Source organism: Botryllus schlosseri, chromosome 3 (genome assembly GCF_051294905.1).
Source record: "Botryllus schlosseri isolate E-star chromosome 3, Bs_hap1, whole genome shotgun sequence".
Lineage (NCBI taxonomy): Eukaryota > Metazoa > Chordata > Ascidiacea > Stolidobranchia > Styelidae > Botryllus > Botryllus schlosseri.
The window spans coordinates 35,026,233-35,052,498 of record NC_137238.1 but is presented as its reverse complement, the minus strand read 5'-3'; the positions used below and the strand labels follow the sequence as shown (position 1 = coordinate 35,052,498).

The following is a 26,266-nucleotide window of genomic DNA, read 5'->3' as shown; positions in this document are numbered from 1 at the left end:
GGCTGTCGGAATGATGATTTCCACGTTGTTCTACCCTCTTGTAACATTTGTGCTAGCCATTATCGTGACCTCGTTCTGGGGCGCAACCGCGCTGTTCTTGGCGTCTTCCGGGGATCCCGTGTACCAAGTGATCGATTCCAACACTACGTTGCGCGAAGCCGTCAACGAAACTCTCCATGAAACAAAGTGCAACATCACGGTAATAGTCCTTCTAAGCCAGGGGTCGCCAACTCAAAATAGGTCGCGGGCCACTTTTCCAAATTCCTGGAGGCCGCGGGCCGCATGACATCAATATCGATATAAAAGTAGGCAACGCAGTTCAACAGCCACGTCTGATAACTCTACGTTATTACAACGCTGTGCTTTCTAACATAGGCGACGGTTATAGTCACCACAAAAGAACTAATATTTTATTGAACAAACACAAATAAAACAAAAAGTATCATGATCATCAATGTCATTATATTTTGGACTATGAGCTGTACACGATACCTGACAATGACAACACTCTTTAGCCGCTAAAACAGGGGTGGCCAACATTTTTGTAATTCACGGCCGCATTTCGCGTACTCATGTAGCCTGCGGCCGCATACCGGTGATTAGTCGTGATAAACTAGCTGAGGCCAAATACCGACGTTATCATGTCCATGTCCATTGCCAGTACACTCCGAACTAATCTATATGCACATATCGGCTTACTGTGCGCACCAAATCGTTAGTAGTTATGTTGTAAAGAGCCACAGAGAACCAATCTGTAGTCGCGCGAAGCGCGAAAAATTTTTCATGTTCATGAGTGAATTTCGTCAATAAATATTAGTATAGTTTCACATATTACTATAAAATATTTATCCTTTCTCGGCCAATGTGATCAGATTCCCAGATACAGCTGATGCAGGGGGTATCTGCGAAAACTTAGGGTTGTTATTACAAGTGTCGACAGCCGCATAATTTTCCTTCTACTGCTGCAGATTGGCCACCCATGGATTGAAGAATCAATATTGGGGTTAGCTATACACGGTAGGCCTACTTGCTAGACAACTATCTCCTCGTAAAGCATGGTCTTTTGGAGCGCCCGGAGTCGTTTTGCAGGCGTCTCGGTCTTGGCAGTGGTGGGCCATTGCACGTCAAGGCAATATGCCCATTCGTACCAGCAAATTCTTCATCCATGGAATGATATTACCATGCCGAAGCCGTATCAACTAGTGAGTAATAGTGATAGTGGGCACATAGAATGGCTCACTTTGAAAAACAACAACAATATGTTTCAACTGAAATCAATTTTAGCGTTTCAACATGATTTACTAAGCGTTTTTCTGAATTTTTTTCAAATCAGGTCGCGGGCCGCAAAATAGGACCTCGCGGGCCGCGTGTTGGAGACCCCTGTTCTAAGCATACATTTGAAGTATTTGTGATTAGTTTCACATTGGACGCATTTGAGTCACAAAATTTGAAAGAAAAGATATTTTTGAATAGCCCTAAATAGTGTTCAAAAATGTCTTTTTGTCACAAATTGTGCTGGCTACTTGATAAAATTGTTTGGTACCAAAATAAAGTCTGCACACCAATTTTGGTGCAATTCCAACCTATAGAGCAGGGGTTCTCAACCTGGGGCGCGCGGGAGGCTCTCAGGGGGGGGGGACGCGAGAAATTGACAAAGTTTGTATGAATTGTGACTAAACATGTGTTTCACAACCATTCTGAAAAGACGATTGTTGAAGATTGAACTTATTTCGTATTCTAGAAAGCTTGCCAAACTCAAACTCCAGCAGTCGCGCTCAACGGAGTATAGACTGACTTCATTTGAGCAAATTTTTGATATTCTTTGAAGATTTAGAGCAATTCCTACGTCCAAGTCTTTCATTACTTTATAGCTTTGGCGGTAGCCTAAATCTCGGTGCGCTAGGTAGCTGTTGTTAATAGCTGGCGAACTGCACTGACAGACTTAGATGCAATGTAGGTTGCCCGGTTTCGCCCTCAATTAGGCTGTAAATCAACACAATTTAATTCATTTCCAAAACTGATCAAATTTAGCATGGCAGGACAGAACGACGCCGTGCTCTCTGTAGTCACAACCAGCATCAGGATTAGTCTCAGTGCAATCTACCTTGAAATTAATTGATGTCCTGTTCAATGTTTTTTTTGTTATTTTCGAACAAGTTTGGGGAAATTTGTCAGCAATGTAAAACACTCAACAACAGGAATGCGGATTCAAAATTGGCGTAAGATATACCTTATGTATAGTATTAGATCAGGGGTGGGCAACCTGCGGCCGTCGACACCTAATTCAATTAGCATGTGTTGGCGGCCGTAGACATGCAAATTGCAATTACGAATTCACTCCCGAATTTTCGAGAGATTTTATTTAATCTTGAAATTTTCTTCGCGCTACGCGCGATATGTACTCCCAGCAACTATTCATAACATTGCCACTCGCGATTTCGGTGCGTACAATAGGCCGTTGTGAAAAGTAGAATAGTCCGGAGTTCACCGGGAATGGATATGGACAGTTTACCATAGGTATTTTGCGTTCAGATCGTTCATTGCGGCTATGCCCTGGAATGCGGCGTTAGGCTACATAAGTAATTGAAATGCGGCCATGATTAGCAAGAAGGTTGCCCACCTCTGTATTAGATGATGTGCTCTTTTTGACATGACGATAAATGCAAGGGGGGTCAGGGGGGCGCGATTTTTTTGACCATCGCCAAGGGGGGCGCGTGTCAAAAAAGGTTGAGAACCACTGCTATAGAGGCATTGTTATAAGAGAAAAAAGTTTTGGATTTATGTACCGTAATTAAAAAAATATTAAATCTTTTCAAATTTTACTGGCTACCCCAAGAAATTGTTAGGTTTACTGAAAAAACGATGCACAACAAGTTCGACTCAATTCCAACCCAAGGTTGTTGATGTTCAAAATTTAGGATTTCAAATCATAGTATTTACGGTGGGTAGCTCTGTAAAGTTATAGAATTTGCCCCCGTAAATACTATTTTTCAAATCCAAAATTTCGTGCTCCAGTAACTTCGCTTCTACGGGTCTGAATTGAGCCAAGTTTGTTCTGCATCGTTTTTCGGACGATAGAAATTTTCAAACTCCTGTGCGTTCACATCTACCAGTGCAGCGTATTTTTAGACAACCTAACAATTTTATCAGTGAATCCCCGCAATCTGGAAAAGTTAATTTCGAACGACCCTACTGATCATCTTTCCATTTCAGCTCTTGAAAATCGTGGTAATTTATCGTATAACTTTTTCAGGAATGGAGCCAGCCCGATCACAGATATGTGAACGACTCGAGCATCAAATGCGCTTTCATCGAGTACGGGGGTGACTCAGTGTGAGTGTCGCTTTAGCAAGATGCCCGAAGCTTGATTGTCGCGTGCTTTGTGTTAGTTTGACGTCTGAGTACTTAGCGATTTCCAGGTTGTAACCAAGTCACGAGATTCCGATTATAGTTTTATAGTTTTGACTCGAGTCAGATCAAGTCATTTTCAATTCACCACCGGGTCAAGTCCAAATCGGGGAGCAGAGGGTCGAGACCGAGTCATGAGTTCGATTCCAAGTCATTCTGTTGACTGATCAGTTTTGGGTTAAAGTGTTGTTAAACCCTCTTTTTACAACTATGCCTGGTGGTACCGAACGCTTCCCATTCGCAATTTACTAATTTTCCTCACTTTTAACAGTTTCTGGTCGCATTTTCAAGTACCAGTACTAGTAAGCGAAATACCAATAGTCCGGTAACTTTACCATTCTTCGAAATTCGGCCATCGGAGTCTCGAGTCGTATATGACTCGAGTACAAGTCGAGTCAATACACAGATTGTCTCAAGTCGAGTCACCAAAAAATCGCGACTCGAGTCATTACAACCCTGCCGATTTTACGCTCGATGATTTCATGATCTGGGTTAACTACTTTTTTGGGAACACGGTTTGTATTTGTTTAGATTCCATCAGAACACACTCTGGCTGCAGGTTGCCAGTTTATTTGGCTTTTTCTGGCTTCTCAACTGGGTGATTGCGCTGGGGGAATGCACTCTCGCAGGTAGGAATTGCTGAATTTCTATTGACGTTGGCCTGAAGGTAGTGTATGGTAGTCTGGTGAGGCGTGGTCGTGATTTGTAGGTAATGGTATTGCCCGATTTTGACCAGGGCTATTTCGTTCTTTTCCGAAAATGATTTCTAAATTTCATTCTCTGAAATTTTACGGAATTTTTTGCTTTTTTAAAAAAATGCAACAAAAGTAAAAACGATGTTTTCTTCTAAATTTTATTGAAAATGTTTCCGATTTTTTTTCTAAATTTCATCTGGTCTTGTATGATTTATTATTCAGGTGCTTTCGCTTCGTATTATTGGGCGTTCAAAAAGCCGAGAGATATTCCAGCCTTGCCGCTGTTCTCTGCATTTGGACGCACGTTAAGGTTTGTATACATTATGAAATTTCAGGTTAAGACACATCTGGGGCAATTCGTCGGCAATCAGAGAATTTAATATCACCCAATTATGACTAGAGCCTGATTAATGTTGGAAATTTCGGACCGATACCAATAAAATTGATAGCGGGCACTTTCACCGGCTGCTATTCAAAGGATATGGCATGAAATCATAGGAAAAAAAAACGATTTCGAAAAATGTAATTGAACTCATTCCAAACTGCGGGAGAATAGTCCTGGCTACCAAAAAGAGAAAACTCTGCAATGCAGGAGAAAACATATTATCCTGGCGCTTTTTAGTCTATAAAACCGTGAAATTTCTAATGTTTACTGTAATGCTGTGACTTTTACATGTTATGAAATCAAAGCGGCTTTTTTTTCAAAATTCTCAATCAACATTTTTGAGGCAGAAAAAATTACCGGTCGTTCGTCGAAGTGAAAAACGAACACCTTTTCAATTTCTTGAAAAAATATATTTTCCCCCCGTGATACCCCCCTTGCTTTGACAAAAATATGCTTTTAATTCCGAATTTTAGAATGAGTTGAATCCATAAAGAGCATATTGGAGTCATTGACAAATTTTGCTAAAAACTGGGTTAAAAAGTCATCAAATCCAATGAAATTCAGAAAAAGGTCGACCAATTTCCACCAAGGTCAGGATGTCCACCTAAGCACCTTGTGTCCAAATTCCAGAAAGATTGCTTCAACGGTTTTAAAGATATGGCTGTATGACTGATTTTCTATTTCGAGGGGCAGCCTTAGCCTCCTACGCACATTTATCAAACTTCAGAGCATGTATTTGAGCAAATTTACAGCTACTACTACGCTTAGATTAGAAAGGCCGCATCTGAACACTTGTAACTTGTAAGCTATAAGAAATAGATCAATATCTAAGTTTAAAAGTCGGAGTTCTCTAGCTCTCTGCCGCTTTATTTATATCTAATAATCAAGACTGATATATCTTTCAAAGTGTGACATTGACTCTATATCATCGGCAAACTGATGATAATAATCAGCCGGGCTCTGAATATGACACAACACACATAGGAATCGGAACGATCAAGACGAAATGACGATTCCGAAAATATAATCAGTCCCTCTCTCAGGTACCATACCGGCTCCCTGGCTTTCGGGGCGTTTATCATCGCCGTTATTCAAATCATCCGGGTCATGTTGGAGTACATCGACCACAAGGTGAAGGGGTCGGAAAACAAGGTGGCGAAATTCGTGCTGAAATGCTGCAAATGCTGTTTCTGGTGCTTGGAAAAGTTCATGAAGTTCCTGAACAGGAACGCCTACATTATGGTGAGGAGCTTTTTTCAACTCTGCTCGAGGGATATAGAATGTCTCGCATTCATAATATCATAATTTTCCTCAGTCTTAACAGTTTCTGGCCCAATTTTCCAAGTATCAGGAGTGATAGACGAAATACCAATCATGTGGCGACTTTACTATTCTTCGATGTTACTATGAAATGTCTTGTTTTGGCCGTCCTAGTCTCAAGTCATACGACCTGGTTCGAGTCATGCGCAATGTTGGATTCAGAATTTCAACGTCTAAGAGGGTCAGACTGCGTGTTTACGGTGAAACGCTCTACCATGGTTTGATAGTATCCATCGAATTAGTTGAGCAAAAACTCATGGCTTGTTTGACAGATGATGTCTCTGTCGCTGTGAATAGCACAAATTTATTCACATTAGGTATGCGCAGGGTTGTAACCAAGTCAAAAGGCACCGAGTCACAAGTCAATCTCACTTTTATAGTTTTGACTCGACTGAGTCAAGTCGAGTCATTTTCAATTCACCACCGAGTCAAGTCCGAGTCCAAGTCAGCGAAAAGAGGGTCGAGTCCGAGTCATTGTGTTGACTGCTCAGTTTCTTGATAAAGTCTTGGTAAACACTTTTCTAACTCTGTTTGGTGATGTCGAATGGTTCGCTTTCATAATATACTAATTTTCCTCACTTTTAGCAGTTTCTGGTCGCATTTTCAAGTACCAGTACCAATAGACGAAATCTCAATAGTGTGGTTACTTTACTATTCTTCGAAATTACAATGAAACGTCGGTCTTAGCCGTCTGCCTCTCGAGTCATATGACTTGGCTCGAGTCACGCGCAATGACTCGAGTCCAATTCGAGTCAATACACAGATTGACTCGAGTCGAGTCATTTCGGTTTTTTGAGAAAATGACTAGAGTCAAGCCGAGTCATCAGAAAATCGTTACTCGAGTCGGACTTCGAGTCATTACAACCCTGGGTATACGTTGCGAACTCTATAAGGAATTAAAGTAACCGAAACCTGTCTATTTTTACAGCAAGGTTACCTCGTCTTCTTGATTCTATACACGCTTGGTTGACCTACTCTCGTCTAGCTTTGTGGCGTACTCAATTAGGCGTTGATATTCTGAGTGCAACGATACATTACTTGTTGGTTTCGCACTGCATTAAGGTCGTGTTTCACAGTTTCGGAAAGTGATGCAAAATTTTTCGGAAAAGCCCTCCAGTGCCAGTCGGTTAGCGCTCGGTAGGCCAAGCGTCTATTCAATCTTTGAATTGCATTCACGTAGTGTTTCCTTCTTATCCCGAATTCAAAACAATTTCCAAGTTTTTGTGAATTCAGCGGTTCTGATTCTGGTCTAATAACTAGGGCAAGTTTTTGTTGCACTACAATCGCGAGAAAGTCGCATTTAATTTTAACAAAAGTCGCAGTAAAAAGTTGCATTTATAATTTTGTTGACTTATTAGGGTATGAGATACTGGAAAGGTCCCGTTGTATAACTTAGTTGCTGCAGAGATGTCAAATTTGTTATTTCGCCAGTTAACGGTCTGTCGAAACCGCCAAAAATTACATTTTCCCGGCTAACAGCAAGAAAATTACGCAATGCGGGAATAATTTTCGCCCCAAAAGCCAAACAGCATAGCGATAACCCCTCCCCCCTAAAACAAGTCGAATAACACACCCCAAACCCCCTAGGCCTGCAAACTTGACCCAATGCATTACAGAAAAACTCAGCCATTGTGACATAGATAACAGTGAGATGCAGCTAACCAATCATACAGCCCTTTGTTTTGCAAATCATAGAGAATAGAACCATACTAGAAATAGTTTATAGCATGTTTTTAAATCACTCCGTCACATTTTGCACAGTATTTGATAAAAGTTGCAGTAAAAATTGGCATGAAGAATAGAGAACATAGATTCTGAGTATCTAGGAAGCTGTCGGAAGCTGTAAAAAAACCACGGTTATTTTTTCGTTAAGGTCGCGGTTTACGGCAAAAACTTTTGCTGGTCGGCGAAGGAGGCGTTCAAACTGCTCATGCGGAACATCATAAGAGTGGCCGTCGTCGATAAAGTGACGGATTTCCTGCTTTTTGTCGGTAAGTCGCAGTTTAGCAGACTGATTATTAATTTTTATTTGCGAGTAGATTTTTCTACATTACATGACTCGAGTCAGGTGTCGTTTTCAATTCGCCACAGAGTCAATTATGAGTCCGATTCGCGATGTTGAGACTTGGAGTCCGAGCCCAAAAATTTGAATTTTTGCAGCTGTTCGATAAAAATGTCAAGTTGGCTAAAAAAACGTTGCACGCCGAATTTGGCTCAATTCCACTTAGTAGATGTCAAGCTATAGCTGTTTGAAATTTTTGAATTTAAAAAATATTTCAAATTTTTTTTTCAAATTCAACTGTCAACCCCACGAAATTGTTAAATTGTCTAAAATAACGATGTTCAACAATTTTTGCTCAATTCCAACCAGTAGAAGCCAAGTTACTGCAGTTGAAAGTTTTGGATTTGAAAAAACAGCATAGACCGTGGGAGATCGTAGAATTATGAATGAAAAACTCTAATAACTTCGCTTCTACGGCTTGGAATTGCCTCAAATTTACATGTCTTTTTGTAGACAGCTCAACAATTTGTAAAAAAAAAATTATATTAAATTCAAACTCTCGTAGCTTCACAGCTACTGATTGGAATTAAGCCAAATTTGGTGCGCAACGTTTTTTTGGAGGTACAGAACTTCAATATTCAGTTGGATAGTATATTCATATTGAAATGAGCCCGAATATTTTCGACTGACACTCGTCAGTGGTAGTGTATTGTTGAAGTTTTGAATGCTCTAGGGATCGGCTGAGTCAGCCGGTTATGCTTGGCACTTATCAGATGCTTACATAAAATTGAATTCACTTGTAAGTGTTGTCAAAGTCATTAATGATGCTACAGAAAAGAGTTGTAAGGTAAGCACAGGCTATACTGGATATGATATCCAAACTATGCTGGATACTATGTAGCATAGTCTGTGCTCACATTTACACCTCTTTTCTGCGTCATCATTAAGGACTTTGAAAACACTTGAAAGTGAATTCAATTTGCTGTAAGCATCTGATAAGTGCCAAGCATAACCGGCTGATTCCGCCGATCCTTAGAGCATTCAAAACGTCACCTATATACTACAGCTTGAGCCCAATAAGATCACACAAAGTATAGTGTCATTGTTGAGCTTTATATTTGTATTTAATGATGATGGATCCCTTCTTAAACGAGGAATTCGTTTCACCGCTTGCATAAGCGTCTTTGCTTTCCCTCGATGAAAACACGGCATGTAGGTGTATTTTGTACCTCAACATGTCCTGAATTAATCTCAAATCATCGTCTACCAACCTACCAAAAATGCGCTTCCAGAATCCCCGCCGATAGCAAACTCCTTGAACACCTAATCAGCAAGCTGCTGCTGTGGAGATCATTGAAGCATAGCCGATTAGCCAATTAAGAGCCGTGGTTATGTGATTGCTAGTCTTCTCGCCGTTCTGTGGTTGGTGGCACGCCCATTCTTGGGCAGCTACTTTCAAACGCTTTGCCCGAAACATTAACGGCTTTCCCGTGAGCTTCTTTCAGGCTCATTGTTGTTTTTTATCAGTAATCTACAGCATGAAACACCAAGACGAAGCATTTTTAAGATTTTCCAAATTTTGGACAACCCTATATTGACTCGGCCGTCCGAGTCAAATACAAGTCGAGTCAATACACTAATTTCCATATTTAAGAAAAATACTAGAGTCATCAAAAAATCGCGATCTTGTGGGTTGGCCACAACCCTGGGTAAGAGAGTTGATATTCTTCAAGCTTGAAATGAAAATCCGATGGTATGTGATGTCGCAATGTCTGTTTTCAGGTAAACTGATCGTCACCGCAGGTCTAGTTGCACTTAGCTGGGCTTTCTTCAGTAATAACATCAGTTTTGTGCAAGAATATGTGCCAAGACTCAACTACTACTGGCTCCCTATCGTGGTAAGTGGACGTTTGGCACAGCCTTATATTTGATACGGAATCTAATTCTAATCTAATTTGTGAAATGTTTATTTGCTCTCATTTTAATTCTAATTTAATTTCTAGTTCTCCTGTTAATGCTACAGGAGAAATGAATATTACGAAACGAGCCAAGCTTGCTGCACAGGCTGAACTTGATTCAATTTCCGAGTTTTCATGAATTCAGTTGGCTTAATTCTATCTAATTTGGAAAGAATTCTAATTGTAATCTAATTTGTAGGTATAATTCTAGTTGTAATCTAATTTGGAAAAAAACAATGTGTAGCTATAATTCTAGTTGTATTCTAATTTGGAAAAAACAGTGTGTAGCTATAATTCTAGTTGTAATCTAATTTGGAAAAAAACAATGTGTAGCTATAATTCTAGTAAGCTAATTTGCAGAGAAACAGTTTAGCTATAATTCTAGTTGTAATCTAATTTGGAAAAAAACAATGTGTAGCTATAATTCTAGTAAGCTAATTTGCAGAGAAACAGTGTAGCTATAATTCTAGTTGTAATATAATTTTGGAAAAACAGTGTTTAGTTTAATTTGGAAAAAAACAGTATGTAGCTATAATTCTAGTTAATATAATTTTGGAAAAACAGTGTTTAGTTTAAATTTGGAAAAAAACAGTGTGTAGCTATAATTCTAGTTGTAATATAATTTTTGAAAAACAGTGTTTAGTTCAATTTTGAAAAAAACAGTGTGTACCTATAATTCTAGTTGTAATATAATTTTGGAAAAACACTGTTTAGTTTTAATTTGGAAAAAAGTGTGTAGCTATAATTCTAGTTAATATAATTTTGGAAAAACAGTGTTTAGTTTAAATTTGGAAAAAAACAGTGTAGCTATAATTCTAGTTGTAATATAATTTGGGAGAAAACAGTGCATCTATAATTCTAGTTGTAAGCTAACTTGGAAAAAAACAGTGTAGCTAAAATTCTAGTTGTAATATAATTTGGAAGAAACAGTGTAGCTAAAATTCTAGTTGTAATATATTTTGTAAAAAAACAGTGTAGCTAAAATTCTAGTAATATATTTTGGAAAAAAACAGTGTAGCTAAAATTCTAGTTGTAATATATTTTGGAAAAAAACAGTGTAGCTAAAATTCTAGTTGTAATATATTTTGGAAAAAAACAGTGTAGCTAAAATTCTAGTTGTAATATATTTTGGAAAAAAACAGTGTAGCTAAAATTCTAGTTGTAATATATTTTGGAAAAAAACAGTGTAGCTAAAATTCTAGTTGTAATATATTTTGGAAAAAAACAGTGTAGCTAAAATTCTAGTTGTAATATATTTTGGAAAAAAACAGTGTAGCTAAAATTCTAGTTGTAATATATTTTGGAAAAAAACAGTGTAGCTAAAATTCTAGTTGTAATATATTTTGGAAAAAAACAGTGTAGCTAAAATTCTAGTTGTAATATATTTTGGAAAAAAACAGTGTAGCTAAAATTCTAGTTGTAATATAATTTGGAAGAAACAGTGTAGCTAAAATTCTAGTTGTAATATATTTTGGAAAAAAACAGTGTAGCTAAAATTCTAGTTGTAATATAATTTGGAAGAAACAGTGTAGCTAAAATTCTAGTTGTAGTATATTTTGGAAAAAAACAGTGTAGCTAAAATTCTAGTTATATTCTAATTTGGAAAAGCTGGAAATTTTCAAGTTGTCCAAGTTTGCCCTCTTCGAAGCGAAAAACCATTTTTCATTTGAGTAGCGTTAGTGACTGATTACTTTGACAGATACCTTTAAAATGCAATACATGCATTGCAGGTGATTGGTATCGGAGCGTATATGGTTGCAGCTGGATTCTTCAATACCTACGGGATGGCGGTGGATACGATTTTTCTATGTTTCCGTGAGTACCTGAAGTCTACGTAATTATACTAATTAGTCATTACAATATTTTCATAATAACGTCTAAATTTATGTGAAAACATATTCGCATAGAAAATCGAGTCCTTTTAACTGGCCGGTATCGGTGGGATTTTCCGAAAAATTTTGCTTCACTTTTCAAAATTGCAAAACACGACCTTAACGGGATGCAAAACCAATAAGTAATATATTGTTGGATTCAGAATGTCAACGCCTAACCAACTACGCCACAGAGCAAGACAAGAGCAGGTCAACCACGAGTGTATATAATCAAGAAGACGAGGTACATGTTTTGGTTACGGTACTTCCTTATAGAGTCCACAACGTATACCCAGTGCGGATAAGGACATGCTATTCACTGCGACAGAGTTATCATCTTTCAAACAAGCCATGAATGACTGCTTTTGCTAAACTATTTCAATCGATACTGTCATACAGTGCAGCGCATTTCACCATAAATACGCTCTCAGACTGCTTGTTTATGGTGAAACGCTTTACCATGTATTGATAGCAAAGATCAAAATAGTTTAGCAAAAGCGATCACTCATGGCTTGTTTGAAAGATGATATCTGTCGCAATGAATGGCATGTGCCTTTTCGCACTAGGTATACATTGTGGACTCTATAAGGAAGTAACCAAAACATGTACATTTTTACAACAAGGTTATCTCGTCTTCTTGATAATATACACGCTCGGTTGCACTGCTCTCGTCTACCTTCTTGGCATAGTTGGTTAGGCGTTGATATTCTGAATCCGACGATATATTACTTGTTGGTTTCGCATTCCATTAAGGCTGTGTTTTACGGTTTTGAAAAGTGAAGCAAAATTTTCCTGAAAAACCCGCCGATGCCACCTAGTTAAAGAGTATGCTTGGACATAATTTGTCAAGAGTTATTACCACATATTTGATTTTTAATCGCCAAATATAATATGGAGCGATTACAGATTTGTCATCGCTTTCGCAAATTCTCTGCGTATGAGCATGACTTGTGGTTCTCTCTGTCTGATAAATACCGTGCCTTGGTCTAGTTGAGGATTTGGAACGTAACGACGGTTCCGAAGAAAAGCCGTACTACATGAGCAAGGGATTAATGGAGTTGCTCGGAAAGAAAAATAAAAAGCCAAAAGTGGAGTCTTGAAAATGTAACTTGCCGTGCTGTGCAGTTAGTTTGCATGGTGGTGTGATGCGGAGACTAACTAGCAGTAGATGCATGTGTGATGTCTGTAATGCAAAGTAATTGATTACTAACATTTTCAGGATGTAAGTATTGTGCTATGAGCCAGCAGAGTGCAGATATTCTGAAGCAGTAACAAAATTTCAGATTTCAACTTTTCAAAAATTTTCTTTCAAATTCAACTTGTGACCTGGTCATTTTTTTCTAACATTTTCTTTGAGAATTTAACCCAAGGTTTTTTGCGACTTTTTGTTAGTTGTTTTTCACTTTTTGTTTTAAAATGCAGATATTCTAATGCAGTAACAAGGTTTCAATTTCGACTTTTTTTCTAAAATTTTCTAAAGATTTTTTACATTTCTCTAGTGATTTTTTTCTAAAATCTTTCCGACAGTTTTACTCTAACGTTTTTCAATTTTGTAACTTGTGTTGTGATGGCATGCGTTGTAGTTAGTTTGCATGGTGGTAGTGCAGAGACTAACACACTAGCAGTAGATGCATTTGCGTGATTCGAGGAATCATAAATAACAAAACTACCGTTTTCATATGCATTTATTATACTATGAGCATGCAGAGTGCAGATATTCTGAAGCAGTAACTAGATTTCAAATTAGATTTTTTGTAATGTGTTAAAAATATTTTCGAAAATTTAACTTGTAAGATGGTAATTCTTTTCTAAAATTTTTCCCACCTTTTTTCTATACTTTTTCTTTTAAGTGCACTGCCGGTAGATGCACGTATGTGATTTAGAACGTCGGCTTGTAGATCAGCTTTGTAAAGTAATTTAAAGTGGCGAAAACTATTTATTGTATTTTGAGCCTTCAGACATTCTAAAGTAGTAACAAGATTTTAATTTTTATCTATAATTTTTCTACAAAATTTGTACAACTAATTTATTACGCTTTGAGCCTGCGGACATTCTAAAACAATATTTTAATTTTGATTTTTCTTTGGTAAAATATTTTTCCACAATTTCATTAAAACTGACTTGTGATAGATGCATGAGGATGTACTGAAGATCAAACAATGTCAATTGTCAATTTGCATGAGTAAATGAATGGAAATTTTAAAAAAACCTTGTAATTGCTTGCATCTGATAACATCTCAATTCATCTCACAGTTGAAGACATGGAACGCAATGATGGGTCCCCGGAGCGACCATACTACGCCAGTAAGGGTTTACTTGAAGTTATGGGCAAGAAAAATACAGCCCCGCCCAGACCGGCGACGCCCGCGCCCGAAGAACCCATTTACGAGACACCGATTTAAATTTGCGAATAATAATTTTCACTTTTCCGCTACATGAATTTTGGTAGAATTTTAGTAGAATTTTGCATCATGTTTTGTAAACCTTTTTTATTCTTCAATCAGGTATGACGCTAGCTTCAGATTAGGGCCCGTCCGAAACCGATATATTCGGCCGATACTCAAAAGATATTGCGTATAGCTTAAGGCGCATTTCCCAAAAATTTCCATCATTTATTTGAGCGGCTTTGCTATGCTTGGGCAATGGGCATGGAATAATCTAGGAAGGGTGCATCGTGACCAGACTTGGGCAACTAGAATTATAATTAACAGCTAGATTAAAATAAGAATTCTAGCTGCACATTTTTTCCCGAATTATATCAGAATTAGGAGTATATCTACACTGTTTTCTGCAAATTAAACTACATTAGAATTACAACCACAGTTTTTTTCCGAATTGGTCCAGAATTAGATTTATAGCTACACAGTTTTTCAAAATTAGACTAGAATTAGAATTGAAGCTACAATTTTTTTCTTCCAAATTACATTAAAATTAAACTTATAGCTACACCGTTTTTCCAAATTAGACTAGAATTAGAATTGAAGCTACAATTTTTTTCTTCCAAATTACATTAAAATTAAACTTATAGCTACACCGTTTTTCAAAATTAGACTAGAATTAGAATTATAGCTACTGCAGTTTTTCAGACTAGATTGTAATTAATATTAATCAACAATTTTTTTCCAAATTTGACCAGAATTTGAATTTTAGTTCCGCAGTTTTTTTTCCAAATTCGATTGGAATTAGACTTATAGCTACACATTTTTTTTCAAACTAGACTAGAATTAGAATTATAGTTACAGAGTTCATACTCATAAGCGTGAAAATGGCAAATGTTTGCACAGCAACCTTGGCTCGCTTCGATTAGATTTTGCCGTAATTAGTCTAATTAAACTACTAGAATTGACCTAGTTGTCCAAGTCTGATCTGCGCACACCTGTGAGTCCTGCGTAATGACTCGAGTACAATTCGAGTCAATACACAAATTGACTCGAGTCGTTACAACCCTGCGTGATATCGACTAGATGTTATCCGCAATCCAAAAATATATAATAGGCCGAATTCTAATTATGATTTTTTGTGCGTTAATGAGCTGTCTTTATCTAGCATTGTGCAAATATCTGATATGTTTCTCGCTAATCGTGGTCGTTTTTGAGTTGCTTTGAGGATGTTCTTCAGATAACGGCGATGCAATCTTTAGCTTTCGACGTGCATTGTGATATTTTGTGCAAATACATTGTGATATTGCGATTTGCGACGACAATCCATTTCGTGCAGTGATGATATTTACAGGCCTTCAGTTTTTTGTGTGAATACTTTTTCAAGGTTGTCATATTCATTGTTAGCTACTTGATATCGATATATTGCGATTTAAATGGGCCATATGCGACATTATGTATTGCCCACAAAAGGCACAATTTCAAACGTCTTTTTCTGTTTACACACCCAATATTGCGTACTTTCAAATCAATGTAAATGGTAGAGCTTGATTGTAGATATAGCGTAGAATAGACTATTTTTGCGATTATGAATTGCTGAATTGTTACGTTGAATCCAGGGGCAGTAACAAGCTTCCGTTACATCATCATGCCCACACAGCCCCAGTCAAATCTTATCTGTGGCATTATCGGAACAACTGATAAAGTTCTGAGTATTTCGCTTCGACTCCATGACCGAATTTTATGGTTCAATTCTAGTCTTTTTATAGCACTTATTCTTTTAGATTCGCGTTGTACATATTGCTTTAGTGCGCATACCTTGCGTTACCTTGAGAGGACCGTCGGTTACTAATCCGTCGTTGACGGACTGTATTCTGTAGTGCTTGTGATACGTTTGGTAGCGTTTTGTGGTTATTACCTCGTCTGCCGTATGTACTTTGTTGGCTTAGTGTTGCTCGTTTGGTATAAGCTGTAATTTATCAAGATATATCAAATGGCGCAAGAGACCCGGTGTTGAATGACAAAAGGCGAGTTATTAGGTCGAGGTTTGCAGACTTGGTGATTAACTTACAATAAGAGCAAGAGCGATATCGCGTAGGCTTATAACAACCTGAATATGATCTCGAAAATAGCAGATACAATGATTATTCTGTTAATTAATCGAGTGGTCTGCTTGTGAAGTTCCAAACCGAAACCAGACTTCGACCACTTACCCATTGTTTTTTACTACAGTCCTTAAAATCGGGGGCGCCAGACCCAGACAATTTTTGAAAGGGGGCGCTGAAGAAAAAAAGGTTAAGAACCACTGGCTTAGATAGACTGTCAAAACCTGCAAATTGAGCTATGCGAAAGGTGAGGAGCTCGATTCATATTGATGCATCCCAGGAGGTATAAATTTTCGACAGCATAACCATTCGTCCGCATCATGGGATGACAATGATAGCATTGGTATGGGAATGCGATACTAATCCTCTGTTTACTCGAACACCCCGATTTAGAAAATATCTCGGTATGGCGCCCTCCCCCATATTATAAGACCCGTAGTTTGGTCGAGGAACAACACGGAGAAGTGCTGTCGGACACGGTGCTAACATTTGGCGTGATTAGTAAACGTTCATAAAAGGTATCGCTGATCGCAAAAATGCTCTTTACTGTAGCTTTATTTTCGGAAATAGAGGAATTACTACACCTGCTTTTATACTTCAACATGTAGGCTATGTTCTCGAGACAAAAGAACTGAAACTAATTAGAACTCAAAGTATGATACTGGGAATTGAGGGAGTAATATAAATACAACTTCTAAAAAGCGCAATTATCTTTCAGGTCTTTTGTCCAGAAAGTTTCAACAGCGGTCTGCTAAAACAGGTGTAAAGCTTAAGGAAGTCAGAGTCAACTTTTCCTGATTAGGACACGCCATGGGCTGCTAGATTACGATATGATAGGTAAATGCTAGATCGCGAAATGGTAATTTCAAACGCTACGATGGGTCACATTTACTGTGATGAAATATTTCATATGGGCGACAATGCGGTATAAACGGAAACACGCGACCCGCTACCTAAATTATATTCACCGATGCGTTCGTAAATTCATATTAGTCTACTGTGCACGAAGCGCGACGAAAATTCTGGACGTCACTCCACTTTTATGAAAATTAAATGTTGATATTGCGAATCTCGCTGGCTGAGGGATCTTCGTATTTACGAAGCGCAGCTAAGTCCATATATTTTTTAATCGATTTGGATTGCTTGATTGTAGTTGAACACGAGACTGATAGATGCACATCCGAATCCCAAATAAAGCAGATGTAGTTGGGAAGACAGGATTAGACGCCTGGAAAATCGGCACTCATTAGCACCGCATTGTCGCGTCGAAACTAGGGTCGGGTAATTTCCAAGAGTTTTTACGTTTTATGGTAGCCGGATTTTGGCAAATTTAGTTTCCTTCCCGAGCACATTAATTTTACATTGATGCGAATCATATATTTACAAATTCCCCGGGGGAGGGGGTGTACACTGTACAAACTTGGATATGCAATTTTGTTTCTTACAAATACAGATTAATCGAATAAAATTGCAGTGAGGTCTACCAACAGCAAAAAATGATCATGCACTTGACTGTTCCTCAAGGAGAAGCCTACTCAATGGAGAACTCTCATCGCTCCGATCTGAACCCCCAACCCTACGGTCTTGGGGGGATTTGATTTCGCATTTCTTCTTTATTTTTTCAATTTCTTCGGGAGAGTATCTCTCGTTCAGAAAATTTTGCAGAGATTCTGTCTGCGGATTTTCGGAATTTTCAGATATACTCAACACTTTCAAGTCATGAATTTGTTTCCCTCGACACAATGCTTTTCCACAGGCATATCCGTTGGTTCCATGCAAAAATTTCTCCGTAAATGCGTAGTACAATATTGATCGTTTCGTAGAAGCTAGTGAAACATCTTCGATTTTTGTTAATAATTCGTCACTTACAATACTCTGTGCATCTTCTGGACTGACACTTTTCAGCATATGAACAAATAATTCATTCGACACTTTGTTTTCCTTGTTCTCACTAATATTACGTACCACAGATTCTCCACAATTAGGTTTGTCAAGGCAACCAACGAATTCGGCAACTCTGATGGACTTCCTTAGATTCGATGTGCTGCTGGTGTCTCGAAAATAAATTTTCCAAGCAGCTACTATTACGTCTGACGTATCTTCGAATAATTTCGACTTGATCCGAATAAGATCGTAGTCTTCAAGGTCGCAAATTCTTTCTATATTGTTGCCAAGGTCTGTCTTGTAATCTTTCGAACACACGTAATGTAGGAATTTGGTCCATATTTTGGACTGAACTGAACTAGCACTCTCCCAAAATACTATCAGAAGCCACAAGGACTTATTTCTGACTCGGATATCAGGCGGGACTTTCTTGGCATATCTTAGGTAGCTCGCGTATAAACAATGTATGATGGCAGCCTGTATGCCTAGCGTCAGAAAAAAGATGGAGTAAAAATTCGATATAGTCCGTTCAGAGGGTATAGTACAGTGAAATATATTGAATAAAAATATAGTCCCAATACTCTCGGATACACGTCCATCCAGGTTACATGAAAATCCGTCACTCAATTTTTCTGCATCCATCCAATAAGTTATAGGTCCCAAAATACCAGTCATCAGCATAAATCCTAACATAATAGTTCTTATCATATACAAGTTGTATATCCGATCGTTCGGAAGATGCAGTGCAATAAGACGTAATACTTCTCTCACGACTTCATGATCTGTGAATCCTATTTTCTGATGCATGCGGTTTTCCTGTCTCGCTGGGTCATTTTCTTCCTCATAGAATGGTTGTGTGCACAAGCCCATTAATACCTCCTCAGGTAAAATTAGTTTACAAAGTTTTTCACTTGCTTCAGAAAATGTCCGTATTCCATCCTTCACACACGCGATGTGAAGCCAAAATTCCGAGACAAGAAGAATGGAAAAAACTATTGCCAACATCCAAATGCCACTATATCGTATGCCTCTCAAAATTCTTTCTTCTGCGCACCGTGAATTGACGTAGGCTGTTTCAGGGGTTGATAGTTTAGTTCTGTTAATTTGTTGAATCGGGACACAGTGTAGTTCTATTCCATTCAACGTCATATAGAATGGGAAAAGGCTACAAACGATACTTCCAGTGAAGATATATCCGCGCCATGTTTCCCACTTCGGATTCAGCTTCAGTTCGCTCAGCAAGTTGGAAGATGTCAGATCAACAGCAGCTAACAGAGACATGATTGAAGCAGTCTAGAGATCGTATGTCTGATGTACTAAAATACCTAGCAATTACAGAATACAATTGAGCTTTTAGCGGTGGGTGTAAGGAAAAGCGGAGATGGCCTTGACAAAGTGTCCAACCATCGTGTACCGCTGTATTACTCGAACGATAATTTCTTCAATATACTAAAGTTTCAATCATTTAAGCGGTTCCATTTTTCTACAAAAGGTATGATTAGGAGCCTGCATGTAGAAAAGTCTTAACCAGTGGTTTCCAACCTTTTCCGACTCATCGCTCCCTTATCAACCTCACACAAATTTTGCCCAAGATATTTACTGGTCCGAAAAATAAGTCATGTAAAAATAATATTTATTCAAATAACTCTGATCGCTAGTGAAATGACTGAAAGGGTCATTTTTCCGAGCTGATCCTCGGAAAATCAGTTTCCGCGTCTACTTGCCGTCCATTCGACCTTTCTTTGCGTCATATGAAGAATAAGACGTCTTTGCGTGAAATGTTTTGGCCGTGTTTAATAAATATATCTCACTGGACGTTTTACCATTTCCGCCCCCTGTCGTCCTCCAGTCGCCCCTTTGGTAGTTTCGCCTCCTTCTTTCTCAAAATACTCGACTGTGGCGTTGGGAAACACTGGTCCAACCATTTCAAATATAGATCGCAAGACTGCAAGTATAGTAGCCCCCCTCGAAGGATTCACGGACCTTAATTTAGAAGCTTAGTTTTGCAGGCCTGATTGTCGCTTCATACAAACTGGTTTCAATTCTTTTAAAGACTTTCATAAAAATCTCAATATATTTTCTAAAAGCCTTCTTTTTTGGCATTTTCAAAACTTTATATCAACAGATTTCGCACCTGGTTCCCGAAATGCTACAATTAACCATGCCTGCATATATACTAGGCCTGGGCATTTTACGGCCCGCGACGCGATTCTGACCTAACCACGAAAAATTGCCCTATAGAGCGTACACCCTAGATTGGAATGCTAATGCGTGGACTAAAAAACTGTAGAAGCTGTACAGGAAATGCGTTTACTGGGAAGGCTGTTGATTCATTATTGTCACGTATGTACGCCGTACGGCGTATGCATGAGCCATGTAAGGTTTTTGAATGTACAGAACTTCAACACAGCAATAAGCGATGGATTTGAATAGCATTCAACGAGCGCATGATGTGCTTATGTCGCTGACTAAGGAATGTGCAGAAACTGCCTTGTAAGACTTTCTAAGCCTTTGTGGACTAACGTCCATAGGCTGTATCATCTGTACCGGAAATGCGTCTAGTTGGAAGCCTAAGAAGCCTCTTCATGTAACCTGTAACCAAAGTTCCCGCTAAGCCGCGCACGTGCGAAATTGTGCAGTGCTGACACGGTATCTGCGCACAGAAAATCTACGCTGCGCACACAAAATCCGAAGTGATCACCTTTTTTTAGTCGTTACGCACTGTTTCCCAAGGATCTGCGCAATCAGTTGGTGAGTGTGCGTAGACTCTTCAAAAATTAGAGGGAACATTGAAGGTAACCCTACGTGTACCATATGTACAAGAATTGTTCAAGCTAATCAGAGTTGCTTGGTGGTCCGGAATGCGGCGTCTTTTAGAGGTTCATCGAATGAATAGGCCTATATATTTTGATCCGGATGATAATGTAAAGTGTTTTAGACGAATATAACCCCAAAGGAGAATCTTGCCCCATTGAAATTGGTAGAAATTCAATACCTATCTACAACATATGATTTTTCTTTAACTTCTAAGCATAAACAGAAATTCTCAAACGGAAAATCCAGGACGTCATCTCCTCCAAAAAACGCGGATTTAGTGTACTGTACATACTTATAGATATGATATTTTGTTTTTCACAAATACAAATTATTCGAATAAAATTACAGTGAGGTCTACCAACAACAAAAATGATAATGCACTTGACTGGGCCTCGAAGAGAAGCCTACTCGCCGAAGAATTCTCATCGCACCGATCTGAACATCCAGCCCTCCGGTATTGGGAGGGGGGGGTTGATTTCGCACATCTTCTTTATTTTTTCAACTTCTTCGGAGGAGTATCTCTCCTTCAGAATATTTTGCAGAGATTCTGCCTGCGGATTTTCGGAATTTTCAGACACACTTAATACTTTCAAGGTAGCCGGTAGCCGGTATGGTAGCCGGATTTTGGCAAATTGAGTTTCCTTCCCGAGCACATTAATTTTACATTGATGCGAATCATATATTTACAAATTCATCGGGGGAGGGGGTGTAGGCCTACACTGTACAAACTTGGATAGGCAATTTTGTTTCTTACAAATACAGATTAATCGAATAAAATTACAGTGAGGTCTACCAACAACAAAAAATGATCATGCACTTGACTGTTCCTCAAGGAGAAGCCTACTCAATGGAGAACTCTCATCGCTCCGATCTGAACCCCCAACCCTACGGTATTGGGGTGATTTGATTTCGCATTTCTTCTTTATTTTTTCAATTTCTTCGGGGTAGTATCTCTCGTTCAGAAAATTTTGCAGAGAATCTGTCTGCGGATTTTCGGAATTTTCAGATATACTCAACACTTTCAAGTCATGAATTTGTTTCCCTCGACACAATGCTTTTCCACAAGCGTATCCGTTGGTTCCATGCAAAAATTTCTCCGTAAATGCGTAGTACAATATTGATCGTTTCGTAGAAGTTAGTGAAACATCTTCGATTTTTGTTAATAATTCGTCACTTACTATACTCTGTGCATCTTCTGGACTGACACTTTTCAGCATATGAACAATTAATTCATTCGACACTTTGTTTTCCTTGTTCATTATTTCAGTAATATTACGTACCACAGATTCTCCACAATTAGTTTTGTCAAGGCAACCAACGAATTCGGCAACTCTGATGGACTTCCTTAGATTCGATGTGCTGCTGGTGTCTCGAAAATAGATTTCCCAAGCAGTTTTTATTACGTCTGACGTATCTTCGAATAGTTTCGAGTTGATCCGAATAAGATCGTAGTCTTCGAGATCGCAAATTCTTTCCATATTGTGGCCAAGGTCTGTCTTGTAATCTTTCGAACACACGTAATGTAGGAATTTGCTCCATATTCTGGACTGAACTGAACTAGCGCTCTCCCAAAATACTACCAGGAGCCACAAGGACTTATTTCTGACTGCAATATCAGACGGGATCTCGACCACTCCTCCGTGGTATAATACGATTGAAGCTAGTATTATGCATAATTGCATGCTTAGCGTCATAGAAAAGATGTAAGCAAAATCCGCTATAGGACTTACAGAGGGTATAGCACAGTGAAATTTATTGAACACAATTCCAGACCGGTTACTGTTGGATCCACGTGCATCCAGGGTACATAAAAATCCGTCTCTGAATTGTTCTGCATGGATCCCTATTAAACAAGTTGCAACCCCACCACAGGACAGCAGAAGTGCTAACAAGATACTTCTTATAGCATACAAGCTGTAGACCCAATCGCTTGGAAGATGCAGTGCAATAAGACGTAATACTTCTCTCACGACTTTATGATCTGTGAATCCAATTTTCTGATGTATGCGGTTTTCCTGTCTCGCCGGGTCATTTTCTTCCTCATAGAATGGTTGTGCGCACAAGCTCTTCAATACCTCATCAGGTAGAATAAGTTTACAAACTTTTTCACTTGCTTCAGAATATGTCCTTATTCCATCTTCCACACACCTGATGTGAAGCCAAAATGTTGAGGCAAAAAGAATGGAAATAACTATTGCCAACATGTAACCACCACAATATCGTATGGTATCCAGATCTCTTTCTTCTGCGCACCGTGAATTGACGTAGGCTGTTTCAGCTGATGATAGTTTAGCATTGTTAATTTGCTGAACCGGGACACAGTGGAGTTCTATTCCATTCAACGTCAAATAGAATGAGGAAAGGCTACAAACGATACTTCCAGTGAAGATATATCCGCGCCATTTTTCCAACACCGGATTCAGCTTCAATTCGTTAAGCAAGTTGGAAGATGTTAAGTGACCAGATGCTAAGACAGACATGCTTAAAGTAGTCTACAAATTGCAAGACTGCACTAAAATACCTAGCAATTATGGATTACGAATTAGCGGCGGGCAAAAGGATGTGCGAAGATGTAGCGGACAAAGTAGCCTACAATTGTGCACGGCTGTATTACTCGAACGATACTTTCCTCAATATACTACAGTTTCAATCATTTTAGCAGTTCTGTTTCTTTCAAAAGGTATAATTGATTAAGTGCGTGTATGCAGAAAAGTCCAAACCAGTGGTTCCCAACCTTTTTCGACTCATCGCCCCCTTATCAAGCTCGACTCAAATTTCGCACCACGTATTTACTCATCCCAAAAATAAGTCCTGTAAACTAAATATTTATTCAACTAACTCTAATCGCTGGTGAATCGACTGAAAAAAGGATCATTATCCGACGAGACTATCGGCTATCCGACGGTCGTCGAGCATGTCCGCATTGAAGTCGAGATACAAGCAATTTCTTCTAAATGAATACGATAGCCAGCCTTCAGGATTACCGGACCACGACCCAGTGTTGGGATCAAGTCACTACCTTCGAATCACGATTCATTTCGAGTCATTGCAGATTTTGACTCGATCAAGTCAGGTCAATCGACTTTCGAAGGTGACTCGAGTCAAGTCAAGTCACTCCATTTTTGGCAGTGACTCGAGTCAAATCGAGTCGAGTCAAGTCAACTCTCGAGTCAAAGTCAAGTTTCTTTTTCGAAGTATGAGGCATGCTTGCGTCATTACATTTTGCTGGCTGTCTGAAATACAGATTGAGTGGGCATTGATCCTGAACAGATGAACGAACATAGAGTTAAATATACACACAGAAGACGCTGTATCGCTCACATATACGTAGAAATGCTAAACTACGTAAGTAGTTACATAGCCTCAATTTATATGTTACCAGCCAAAATAGAGAATAGAAAAACTAATTGATAAGATGCAATGCAGTACCCATTTACAAATTGATATGGTTCTATTCGATCCTGCGCCAATGGTTGAGGACTATATAAACTATATTCGAATTCAATTTCAATAAAACAAGAGGCTTGGTTAAGGTAAGAACAGAGAACAGAAATATACATTTTGCTATTGAATTACTAAAATACTCAAGTCATGACTTAAGTCATCCCAACACTGCCACTACCTAACATCGACCTCGCCATCCGCCACATGCCACCTCATTTTGTCGCTTGCGTCTTACATTCTCTGCATTACTTTCCATTCATTGTGCATGCCTCTTATTTATTTCGCCTAGACCAGGCCTGGGCAAAGTGCGGCCCGCGGGCCCAATGCGCCCCGCGAAGCTATTCTGTGCGGCCCGCGAAAGGCTGCTTGAAATTCAAAATATAAAACTTACTTTTTAATATTACTGGGTGGATCAAAACCTTAGTATGTAGCCTATATACTGAACCGCAAATCCGTTTACCAGCAGGCCTGTTCATGAACATGGCGTGATTACGCAACTCATACGTACCTCACAAGCGTAATCCAGATTCGAAATAAAGACATTTAAAGCAGCAAATTGTGCCGTTACAATTATAGTCACAAAAAGTCACCAAACCCCTCTCTATTGCCATTGCCACATTACGCATTACACGGTCTGTGTTTCAAATTGTTACGTAATGCGTTTCCAAGTCCCTAATTCGTAAAACAATTCAATCAGTGCCCATGATTTCTACGAGTCATCATCACCCATAAAGGATGTCAAAAAAAAAGAAAGCGGAAATTTGAAATTCAAAGAAAGTTCGGAGGAATAAATATTCTTTTACTGGAGTCAGGGGTAAACCAGTCCTTTCAATATAGTGCCGAGCATAGGTCGCTGTGTTTAAGGAATATAATAAAAGTCGGTTCTATGATAAAAACACCAATACATACACTCGGCCAAGGGACGGCGAATTTCGGAAGAATTGCAAACTTGGCTCAACAACAAGGTCAATTCTTCCAGCTACACACTGCTCGGAATCCAGCGACTAAGACAATAAGCTTTATAGACGATAGTAACCCAAGGACCGTAACTGCCGCACCCCTAACCCCCAAATTGGGCTAGGACGAGCTCGAAGGGGGCTCAAAATTATTTCGTGATTGAATATAATTATAGAGTATTTATTTGAAAATTTAGTCAATTTTTTTCATTTTTTTTCGTCCTACGCGCGATTTAGCGATTAATGGATTATAGAATTGGGCATTTTGGCGTCAGCCATTACCGCGACGACGCATCACGCACCAAGACGTGTGAAGTTTTGCAAGAAAAGGACTGCCATTATGTTGACCGAAAACCACGATGTCCAATTGTCCTAGGCAATATTTAGCAGTAAAGAAATACCAATTGGGAATCGTGCGGGCCTTTAATTTAGTACGCTTTGGCGATACAAAAAAATCGGTCAGAAGTAGTGTTAAAAACGTACATCCCGATGGAGGTTTGGTCTGGGGGCAACTTTGGTTTATAACTCTATGGGGGCCCAAGACCAACGCTTTTTTAAGGGGGGCTGACGAAGTGCTGTTTCGACCACCCTAAATACATTCTAATGTATTGGTAGAAAAGCGTGGAAAGGGGTTTAAAGAGAGTTCAAAATGTATCATGATCAGCATTGTTTCGAAATATGACGGGGAATAAATATTTTATTGGTAATTAACAGTCACTCCCTCATTCCCCACTATCAACACATCCACTGAGAACCATTTAGTGTAATTCACTGCTTTCAATTTGGAAATAAAATCAATACATTGGAGAATACAGCTAAAATTTCTGATTTGGCCCGCCAACATATTGTCGGCTTCTCATTTGGCCCGCGGAGAAAAATAATTGCCCACCCCTGGTCTAGGCTAAGGTGGGTGTCTGATCTTAAAGGCTACTCCAAGTTATTTCGACATCTTTCTATCTTTTTTATTGTATCGCAGTCTTGTAATGTTTTGAAACGATGGAAATATTAATTAACCTGACTGATTGAGATGCTCGGAAAATCAG

General features: G+C 38.8%; 1 protein-coding gene across 3 annotated transcripts in view; it reads left to right on the top strand.

The window, feature by feature from the left end:
- The window catches only part of LOC145435132 (choline transporter-like protein 5), a 39,062-nt gene extending 25,006 nt beyond the window's left edge, over positions 1-14,056 (top strand). For 2 of the 3 annotated variants that reach the window (XM_080312409.1, XM_080312410.1), the window contains exons 11-19: positions 1-199; positions 3,254-3,333; positions 3,940-4,037; positions 4,326-4,413; positions 5,532-5,730; positions 7,682-7,799; positions 9,593-9,708; positions 11,499-11,583; positions 13,893-14,056. In XM_080312409.1, coding sequence (XP_080168535.1) covers positions 1-199; positions 3,254-3,333; positions 3,940-4,037; positions 4,326-4,413; positions 5,532-5,730; positions 7,682-7,799; positions 9,593-9,708; positions 11,499-11,583; positions 13,893-14,041 — 1,132 coding nt within the window. In that variant the 3' untranslated portion in view covers positions 14,042-14,056. Of the gene's footprint in view, positions 200-3,253; positions 3,334-3,939; positions 4,038-4,325; positions 4,414-5,531; positions 5,731-7,681; positions 7,800-9,592; positions 9,709-11,498; positions 11,584-12,629; positions 12,744-13,892 lie in introns of all 3 variants that reach the window. The other variant, XM_080312411.1, reaches the window with a different exon arrangement.
- Positions 14,057-26,266: the final 12,210 nt, after the last annotated feature.